Below are 11,373 nucleotides of genomic sequence, written 5' to 3' on the forward strand. Positions count from 1 at the left end.
TACATGAAATTAAGACATGAGTTTTGATGCACAAAAACAAATGTCAAGCGTCACAGTGATTGCATATCAAACAGACAAATAAATGAGCATCGATCTGCTATTATTTTTCTAACAATGAAAGTAAAACTAGATCGTCCATCATCACTATATCCCTTCACTCAACTAATGACGGTTTGGACTCAAATTTAGCTTAATTTCTCACAAACCACATAGTATCCTGTGTAGGATTTGCAGATTTTCTTCATTAAGTTGTTAACATCATCCTGGAAATGAGATTTGAGGATCACATTAGCACATTTTAGCGAGAGAAAAAAAAAAGATCCATGAAAACTCAAAGCAATTGAGAATGAACAGTGATAAGCAAATTACTCACACGACGCATAGGTACTCCATTGACTGTAACCCAAGGAACGTATGAGAGAGCAGGATTAAGGGCAGCTGTTTCATTTGCATACCGCAATTGATCTGCATTAAGAAATGATAACAAATTAGATGCCACCATATATACAGCAAAATCAAGAAACATGAGAACCGAGATCGATCAATACCTTTCGTGCCAGTCCACTTTCAAAGCAAATGAAATAAGGTCCCCATTCACGGGCTTCTTGTCATCTAAGCATAAAAACCAACGTTGCGGATTTCCTTCAGAAACTAGTCTTGAGACACAATTTATGAATTCCATTCTGCAATCGGTAAAATTAGTTAGTGATCGTAAGACACCGCAGTTACACAAATTGTAATCAACAAATTTGTGCTAATGATAGAGAATCGGAAATTTCAGTAAAAATTCATGGCATGAGATCTATTCAATCAACATAATCATAAAATCATGATACACAAAACTACAAATTAAAACATCCAATTCATGGATACCCAAATATATATAACTGATCATTCTTAGGAAAATAAACCAAAAAAACACATAACCCAACTTTTAACCCCGAATTGAACAAAATTGTCATTAGCATAAAAATTGAGAAAATAAACTTAATTAAACCCTATCATATGTTAGAGAATCGGAAATTTCAGTAAATTCATGGCATGAGATCCATTCAAGCAACATAATCTTAAAATCATGATACACAAAACCACAAATTAAAACATCCAATCCATGGATACCCAAATAACTGAATTCTTAGGAAAATAAACCCAAAACCAGTTCGCAAACACATAACTCAAATTTTAACCCCAAACTGAACGTTAGCATATCAAATTTGAGAAAATAAACTTAATTAAACCCTAACATATGTTAACTTTGGTAAAGATAACAACATACCTGACAAATTATTGTCCCGTTTTTCAGAAGAACAGCATTTCCGAAGGGAATAAGCTGGAGATCAACAATTTCGGAAAGTCCGTTATCGTAGATTTTAGACAGGTTATTCACTACAAATTCTGCTGACTCAAGAGACAATGATCCATAGTAAAGAGAAACAGTAACTTTCTTAGCATAAGGAGGGGGGGATTGGGTTTGTGAAGAGAAAGACAGACTGGAAAGGGTGAGAAACATAAGAGACATGAGAATCAGAGAAGTGAATGAAGAAGAAGCCATGATTGCACAAATTTTCAAAAAAGATTTCAGATGGGAGGAGGAACTAGGGTCAGGCTTTTTATAGGCAAGAGATTGGGTAGTAGTTGAAACAGAAAGCGAGTAGTTCAGTAAACAAGTTGTGCCTGTTAAAATTTCAGTGGAAATCATTTACTAAGTGGCACTGACATTTACTGCAGGCTTCATTTCCACGTGCTTTCGTTGAAAAGGCGTCGCAGAAAATATTTAGGGATTACTTGTGGAGCAGTGGAAGGAAGTCATTTGCTGAACATCAATTTCTTACTACTATCACTAGGGTTTCCAGAATTTCTCTAATTATGAGTCGATCAACTCTTTCTCTAATTTGGTAAACAACTGGTAATGGGTTACAGCTGGTGTTAATTAGTTCAAGATTTTTTAAGATCCGCGAGCCTCATATGGTGTGGAAGCTAGCTGGTGTGCAAACATAAAACTATCATAAGACAAGCTATATATGATTTTATTTTTTAAGATCGGAAAGAACAAACTGATCCTGTTCCATTCACTTAATAAGTTACCAGAAGATGGAAAATCATGGGGTGTTGAGTGTCATACGGCGGTACCATGATCGGAACTTACATTTTTATTTGCCTATTTTTTGAAACCTCTCATGTATGAAATTATTATGGCCCATGATCCTAGATTTTCCTAGTGAACCAAATGCTATATCCTTGGCTACTTATTTTTTCTTTTGCCATGTTACCTGAAATTTACATCTTAATCCAATATTCAGACTTTAATCCTAGATTTACATCTTATTTTTTCCCTCTGCAGGACAGAATAACATTTGAAGAGGTTCACACAAATCAACTGGCATCTTGCTTTTTTATTTGTGAGAAACATTCGAATATTCTCTCTTTCTTTCTTTGGGATATATGTGTCGCATCATAAAGAAGCAGCTCCGGTGTTACTTACATTGTATTCTTGCCAGACATACTTTTTTTTTTAGCTAAATCATAATATTAAAGCCAAAAACAGTAATTACAAATAATTACCAGGGGACTCAATGGCTCCAAGCCCTTTAGAGATCTAAAAGGCAGACAAAACCTCTAAAAATCTAAAAATGAATAGAAATGGGCAAAACAGGCCCTTACATGAAAACATAAAAACCTATAACACCCGTTAAACTTCAAGCATTAATATCACACGAGCTCCAAGCACCCTACAGATTACTCATGTCTGTAGCAATTATCATTCTATCAACATAACTTCATTTAAAATTCCGTTTATGTGATTGTAAAGGTCCACACACTTTACTACTCCTCGATGTATTACCATTATTAACTAATGCAGTAGCCAACTTCATATTTATAAAATTCAAGACTCTCTGAGCTTTTTCCTCCGCAATAGGGTCAAACCCTTTATCTTTGTTAGGGGAGTTTATTATAGACCCCCCTGGAATATAAGGTACAATCGTTGATCGATTAATATCAGCATCCATCCCCTCATTATAATCTTTTTCAACTTGTTCCACATCCTCATTGGCCACCTTCTCCGCTAATTAATCAATAAGATTATTTGTTGCAGCATCTATAATTTTGTGGGAGAACTTTGACATTACTAGCCCCTCTTCCTCCAATCTTTTTTTATTCATACGTATTTCCTCTTCCGAGAGATTCTCTTTAGATTTATTCGTACGTTTACGTCTTTTATTGTTACCAACAACAACCCTGTATAATTTGAGTAAAAATGGGATCATCAACTACTATTACTGAGTTTTGAGTAGTAGGGGCGATGACTGATGTACTGCTCTCCAACACAATAGTTTCAGGTATGGTTTCATTCACAACAACTCCATAATCTCCAAGAACCGGCGGGATTATTCTTGATTGCTGACTACTGATATCAACTTCAGGAGTTATAGGTTTATCCGCTACATCTTTAGATGACTCATCATAAACATTTTCCACTTCTTCACCCTCACCTTCTTGGTTGTCTCCCATAACATCATCTACCTCAGTTCCGTCCATATTTTTAAGAACATCAAACTTGCCAGTGTTTACGTTACCCAAATTTTCAGCACCGTTGTCACTAAATATAGTTTTTGTACCCTTAGCTACTTCAAATACAGATTCTCTTCTCGCCTGTAACAATTTATTATTGTTGCTGACTTCTTCAGTTGTTGGGGGAACAAAGTCTATGTTCTTGTTACCTCTTCTACGATCTCTAAAATTATTATCTGCTACATTACCTGACTCAGTAGCAACAATTTTTTCAGCTATAGGACGTGATTTAGCTTTACATTGATCAATATAATGACCTAAAACCTTGTAGTGCTCGCAAAACCCAGGATGTTTTGGAATTTCCACCACCTTTGCATAAACCTCAGGAACCCAACTTGATTGAACGTAAACAGTTTTATCAATCGGTTTTGAAAATCAATCTCAACTAAAACTGATGCATAATAACCAAACGTCATTTTCAAATTTAGTTCATTAACTTTGACAGGTTTACCGAGAGTTGCTGACATACCTACCAGGATATTTTTCGTCCAATATTCTTGCCTCAAGCCTGGATATTGAACCCAAACAAGTGTCTTTTTTGTATCAGAAGAGAAGATTTTATTAAAGATCAGAGAATGTATAAAAGTCTACAGAATATAGACTATAAAGAAGCAGATGCAAAACAAAAACAAAACATCAAGAGAAAACAGTATCCCATTGTGAGACAGTATTTGAGAAGTTCAGATGAACTCTCTTCCCACAAGCAGTTGCCCACGAAAGCACCAAAGATTTTACATCAATAGCTAAATCCTGGTCTGTCTTGAACTTGTAATTTTCCTCAAAGGTTCTACAATTTCTTTCTCTCCACAAAGCCCAAATTACTGCCGCCGGAATGAAATCCCACACCACCCTTCCAGAGTGAGAAAGCTGATTATTATGCCAAGTATGAGCAAAAGATAACAAATTTTATGGAAACACCCATGCCCAATGACTTTTTGGAGTCACGGCATTCCAAATGGACTTTGCAACCTTGCAGTGTAGCAAAATATGCTCCTGAGATTCAGAACTATCTCCACAAAGAATACAAGAACTATAAATGTCCATACCTTTATGATTTAACATATCTTTGGAATTAAATTTACCATGTACTGCGCACCAGAGAAGGAAACTGACTTTAGGTAGGATACCAATTGCCCAGACAAAATTGATGTGGGAAATCAGCTATACCCTCTGCAACAGTAAAAGTCTTGTAAAGTGACTTGACTGTGAAACATCCAGATGGATGTAAAGTCCACCTTCTTGTGTCAGGCAGGTTGTCTGTAGTAGGTGGGTTACTACCTATAATAGTAAGCAGGTCTGCAAACTGAAGAACCTCTAAACCATTCTTAGCTCTTTTGAAATTAAATTTCCAAAAACCATCATGAGAAATATGATCAGCCAAATTCCCAAACTGCATATTGTCCAACTTATAAAGAAGATTAAAATTCTTAGCAAGAGAAGTATTACCAATCCATTTGTCATGCCGGAAGGATATCAACTCTCCTGAATGAATGCTCAATGTTGAATTATTATTGACCATCTCACTCTCCTCAGCGATTTCCCTCCAACATGAAACTCCATAAGGAGAATTTACAGTTGCAGGAACCCAATTAGAAACCTCACAGCCATATTTCTCTACAATCAGTTTATACCAGAACTGAGTCTTCTCAACACCAAATCTCCAGCACCATTTTGCAAGAAGAGCAAAATTAATAAATCTCATATTAAGCACCTCCAGCCCTCCCCTTTCTTTATCAGCATAAACAATGTCCAATTTGATCAAATGAGAACAGTTACTCCCACCCCAAAGAAAGTTCCTCATTTTTTTGCCAATTGTTTTAATAACTGAAATTGGAGCTTTAAATAGAGAAAAATAATACATGGGTAGAGAAGTTAAAATGCATTTAAGGAGAGCTAACTTGCCACCTTTTGAAAGAGATATTTGGTTCCAAATAGAGAGTCTAGCATCAATTTTCTCAATAATGGGCACCCAAATTGATTTTGAGTTTGATTTTGCTCCTAATGGCATGCCCGGATACAAAAAAGGCATCTTATCAACAGCACACCCTAGCTCAGTTGCCCAAACATTAATAAGGGGGATATCACCAATAGCAATCATCCTTGTTTTAGCTTTATTCACTTTCAGACCTGCAATGTACTCAAAGCAGTGAAGAATGGAAAAAAGATTAGAAAGCTCTTCCTTGTTGTCATATACAAAAAAGATTGTGTCATCTACATAGTGCAAATGGTTAACCACTTGACCATTGTCTACCATAGAGAAGCCACTGAATAACTGAGAATTGGCAGCCATGTCAATGTATCTAGAAAAACCTTCGATAGCAATGTTGAAAAGAAGTGAAGATAAAGGAAAACCTTGTCTTACACCTCTTGTGCTATTGAAAAAACCAAAAGAAAAACCATTTATTAGAACTGAAAAAGTGGTTGTAGGGTAACAAAATCTGGTCCATTGAATCCATCTCTTGCTAAAACCCATTTTTACCATTATGAACTCCAAGTAACTCCAATTGTTCCTATCAAAAGCTTTCTCCAAGTCAACTTTACAGATCACCCCAGGCTTACCAGACTTCAATCTTGAGTCTACTAATTCATTAGCAATAATTGTACCATCAATTATTTGTCTACCCTCAATGTAGGCACATTGAACAGGTGATATTAATTTTGTCATCACTAATTTCAACCTTGTTGCCAGAACCTTAGATAAAATTTTGTAAACACTTGTTAGAAGACATATTGGCCTGCAGTCTTTAACATTTTCAATATGATGTTTTTTAGGAACTAATGTAATGAAGGTGGAATTATGCTTTGAATCAATATAACCTTTCTCAAAAAATTCTGACATTGTACCCATAACATCATCTTTAATGAAAGCCCAACATTTATGAGAGAACATGACAGGGAAACCATCTGGACCAGGTGCCTTGTCATGTGCCAAATCTTTAATTGCTTGATAAACTTCTTCCTCTGTAAAGTTAGAGTCTAAAATACCAGATTCAATGGAGTTTATGCTATCAAAATTGATACCTTCTAAGACAGGTCTTATAATTTCCTCTTCAGCAAACAAAGTTTTATAAAAACTTACAATATGCTCCAGCAACTTTAGTCTATCATCCACCAATGTTCCATCAATATAAAGCTGTCTGATCCTGTTGTATCTTCTTCTTGCACTTGCTTTACTAATGAAGAAAGAAGTGTTTTTATCACCTTCTTGCAGCCATTTGGTTTTAGACTTAATCCTCCATGAGACCTCCTCCATAGTTGTGACTTTTTCAAAGTCTTTTTTACATTTTACCAACTCCTGCAACTGTGTTTCAGACAAAGAAGTATCTTCAGATAATATGTCCAGATCATGAATCTCTGACAGCAAACACTAGTACAAACCTTCACATAGGCCACGTTTTTTAGTGTACAGTCCAGCCACGTTTCAGGTTATTTGTGTGGCTATTGGTCATCAGTATAACTATAGCCATATTTTGTTTTACCATGTAGCCATAGTGCACCATTTAGTCATGGGTTTATTCCTATACCCATCAACTGTATCCATAGGGTATCGTTTGGTCATGGTTTTCAGTTTAATCCAATCACATGTAGCCATAGATGCGTATATGGCTACATTAAATAATTTTGTATGTGTCAAAAGTGTCGGATGACAATAGACACACCTTTTAGACTGTGACGGAAAGAGGATTTATTTAGCCACATTGGTTTGTTTATGTGTCCATAATATCTGGTTTATTAGACACGCATATACTAAGGAATTGACACATTATATCAAACATGACAAAAGATTGACATATGGTTACTCCATGTTTTTTTTGGGAGGATTATGATATGGCTACACGAAAAACAAATTGTGAACATAGCGTTGGATCCATTAGACACATGATATTGAATTTTAACTTTTAAAGTACTAGCCATGGTTGTTACCGAGTCTTTTCTAGGCCAAATGCTCCTAGTATGCTTAATTTTCAAGCAACATATGCTAGGGTAATGTTTATGCATGTTCACTGCAATAAAGAAACCTCAAGCTCTGGTGTATAGAAGGATACATTACAAGTGATTGTGGCTTCCAAGGTAATTGCAATACAGCGGGTGCAGCCGGGTGTTTTGTGAAAATAAAACATGTATAGTGGAGTTCTGTTGTGTTACTTTCTCCCAAAATTCCCGATATATAACCATGCCAAAATCCAAAATAGGAAACCATATCTTAAACTTTTCATACAAATCTAGAAGGGACTGCAAACGACAGGAGCCATTTGTGAGACCAACCAAACCTGTTTAACTTATCAATTCACAAAAGCCTGTATATTTTATCCAATATATTTAATGAAAAATTTAGATCTACAACCAATATTTTTTATTTACCTCTTTCCAAAAGAAAAAAACAAAAATATTACATCAAATTGATTTTGGAGCCAGACACTCCAAAACTGATTGCAGTAGGAATGCATTTCTTTTGCTCTTTATATAACAAGACAAAACAATCCCATAATCAAATTTTTAATGTTTTAGATGCAGAGTTCGTGTCCTACAATCCGAGTGTCAAACTTATAGAGGCATCTGATGGCATAAAAATGACTTCGTCAAAGCTCAGGGACAATGTAGAGTGTTGAATAACCACAACGAACCTGCAACAGGAAAATAGGGTTATGAGTTCAACAAAAACAAGGAAGAAAGAACGAGGGCACAACAATTAATACAAGGTGTCAGCCGAACTCAACATAAATTGTGGTCAAGACTTCTTACAAAGAGGACTTTCACAAGATATGGGAAAAACCCTGTCAAGTATGGTATTCAAAACGGTTGAGGGTTCAAATTTGAACAAGGAAAATGAGATTAAAATTCATTATTCTTCACAGGCTACACAATACAAATTCCTCACACAAGAAAGTGAACCGCTCCATGCAATTCACTTAGGAAAAAGCATCAGTCTGCGCCCAAATGTTTTCACCATAAATTGAGAACCATAAGACCTTTAGCACCATCATTTTAAATGTTTTTGTTTGTGGTTAATGAACTGGAGTTTCCATCATATATCTACAGGGTTACGAATCTAATTTGGGTACTTGGAATTCAATTTCACCATATGCTTTGAGTAATGTTATGAAGTGTATAAAAGATTTCTGAAATACAAGTACAACATGTAGTTATAGTGCATGTGCCCATAAATATATTCAAGCAATAGGACAAAAACATACCAACTCTCATTCTCTTGGATATCTATTTAAAAGTGACCAGAGTAGCAAGTTGTAAAGTACAGTAGTAGAAATTTCAATTGAAGTTCCATATGAGACACGGATAAAATGATGTTATTCATTTTACAAAGAATAAAGCACGCAAACATACAGAAAGCATGCTAAGGAACAGGATTAAACATAAGTTCCATCTTTATCGTTCTTTCAATATCATGTCACTAACCGAATAACCACAGATTAAAGGAAATAAAGCGATGTACCTGCGGGAGTGTGTCATTTTGGCTTGCGTATAAGTAAACCTCGGCAGTCAGTTCGGAAGTAATCATTTCGGGATTCTTTACCCAAGTCTTGTGGATCTACAGACGGCAAGATATTATCATTCGCAGAAAAGATTACTGTACTGAATTCCTCATCGTTGCCATCGTCATCTCTATAATTTTTGGGAGGTGTCACAAAAACAATAGACTTTTTCTTATCTAACTGGTCTTTGACATAAAATACCTGCTTAGCTTGTGAGGCTAAAATAAAAGGATCATTTTTGTATCCCAACATAGTAAGGTCAACAATCTTGTAGCCAAGAGCATCTCTTTTGACCCCACGTTTATTATCAACCCAATTGCACTTGAACAGATGAACTTTTCTTTCACAGTAATCTAACTCCCATATCTCTTGCAAGACACCATAATAAGAGGCTTTACCATATGTAACATCATCATCTCTAGATATGTGCATGTCATTTGCTGCAACGCTAACCCCACTATTCTGGTGAATTCTACCATCACGGGATCTTGTGCGGAATAGATATCCATTGATGCGATATACAGTGTATTTCGTTACCTCGTAGTGCGGGCCGTGTGATATCCATCTTAAGTTCTCTGAGATACTTTCTCTGTCGTCTGCCAACTCTTTTTCAACCTGAAATTCATTATTAGGATGAACCTTGAGTTTAAAGGAATATAACACATCAAACAAGACACTTTTTCTATGACCTATTACCTCATTTTTTAACCAAGCGCCAAAAGTGTTAGAGTGCTCTTTCTCTAGCCATGCTCGCTTTTTAGTAGAATAGTTAGTTTCCAAATATAGCTTGTGTCGGCTGGTATGTACAATAACCAAATGTTATTATACTTTGTACAAAAAAAAACAGGAAAAAAACACAAATTAATACTTACTCTATGTAAGGCTCAATTTCAGGCGTGTTCTGCATTACATAGAAATGTGCTTGTCTCAACTGTTCAGGGGTAACTATACACGGCTCTTCAGCTGATAACGGTTCTCCCTCCTGAGATGTATTATGCCTATCTAGTGGAATACCAATTGTCCTGATGCTTTTATGGTACTCACAATATATCTCAATCGTCTCTTCTGCAACATTCTCTTCGGCAATGCATCCACAAGGTTGATTCTTGTTTCGCACATGCCCCTTTATAACCTTCATACACCTTTCGAAAGGATACATCCATCGAAAGCAAACCGGACCGCATAACTTCACTTCCCTGGTAAGATGTACAGTTAAATGAATCATGATGTCAAAGAAGGATGGAAGAAAATACTTCTCTAGTAAGCATAACGTCACACAGAGATCCTCTTGCAATTTATCTAGCTCTTCCACCATGATTTCTTTGGCAGATATTGATCTGAAAAAGAAACAAAACCTGATAATAGCATATCTCACAGGTGTAGGCATAATTGATCGAATAGCGACGGGCAAAAATTGTTGCATAAGCATATGGTAATCATGTGATTTGAGTCCGATCAGCTTACGCTCTTTTAGGTTCACAAGGGTGGAAAAATCCGAACAATACCCTTCTGGAACTCTTAACTCGGATAGTGTCTCCAAGAATATGTCTTTTTCTTCCGTAGTTAATGTATAACATGCTGCGGGAAGTATCGTTCCTTTGTCATCTGTCTTAGGGTGTAACTCCGATTTTAACCCCAAACGCACCAAATCCTTTCTGGCGTTTAATCCATCTTTTGTATTCCCGTTGTGCAGCAACGTTCCAACAAGACTTTGTCCCACATTCTTTTCGACATGCATGAAATCAATACAATGTTGGACATCATTATAGCGCCAATATCTAAGTAGTCGCTGCCATATGTTGTACTTGCTCCAGTAAGTGGTTTCCCTGCCTTCCTCTTCCTCACCTGACCTATCGACTTCTTTTGATATTTTTCTGATGCGCTCAATTTTCGTTTTTCCGATGCGCTTCATCTTTCCACCTTTTCCAGGTGTAGCCTGCACGTCTTCCCCTTGAGTATTCGTCCCCTTCTTTCCCCATGAATTCTTTATACATTTTACCTCCTCATATATTTCTTCCCCGGTCATTGGTTCTGGAGCAGTCTCCCACTCTTGTTTTCCGCCAAATGCCCCCTTCTGCCTTCTGAACGGATGCTCATAGGGTAAAAATCTTCTATAACCAACATAAACATTCTTGTTTGAGTCATGAAGCCTAATACTGTGCGTTTTTTTACGACACACCACACAACCATGATATCCAGCGTAGCGACAACCACATAGTGTACCAAGAGCAGGATAATCGTTTATCGTCCACAAAACAACTGCACGTAGAGTAAACATTTCTTGGGCATATGCATCCCATGTTCTCTTTCC

At 36.4% G+C, this 11,373-nt stretch overlaps 1 protein-coding gene and 1 long non-coding RNA gene across 2 annotated transcripts; both read right to left on the reverse strand.

The window, feature by feature from the left end:
• LOC113335280 lies at positions 1-1,573 on the reverse strand. Its single transcript, XR_003353249.1, has 4 exons — positions 1,277-1,573; positions 549-683; positions 374-465; positions 1-263 (listed from the first exon to the last, which is right to left on the reverse strand). It is a non-coding gene; the product is annotated as an uncharacterized LOC113335280 (long non-coding RNA).
• A 7,462-nt stretch (positions 1,574-9,035) lies between these two features.
• Positions 9,036-11,340, reverse strand: LOC113357963. The gene is made up of 6 exons (XM_026601454.1): positions 11,062-11,340; positions 10,568-10,785; positions 10,316-10,399; positions 9,935-10,258; positions 9,759-9,858; positions 9,036-9,677 (listed from the first exon to the last, which is right to left on the reverse strand). The coding sequence occupies exons 1-6, from the start codon at positions 11,338-11,340 to the stop codon at positions 9,036-9,038; spliced, it is 1,647 nt and encodes a 548-aa protein (XP_026457239.1).
• Positions 11,341-11,373: the final 33 nt, after the last annotated feature.

The sequence above is a fragment of the Papaver somniferum genome, chromosome 1, assembly GCF_003573695.1.
Source record: "Papaver somniferum cultivar HN1 chromosome 1, ASM357369v1, whole genome shotgun sequence".
NCBI lineage: Eukaryota > Viridiplantae > Streptophyta > Magnoliopsida > Ranunculales > Papaveraceae > Papaver > Papaver somniferum.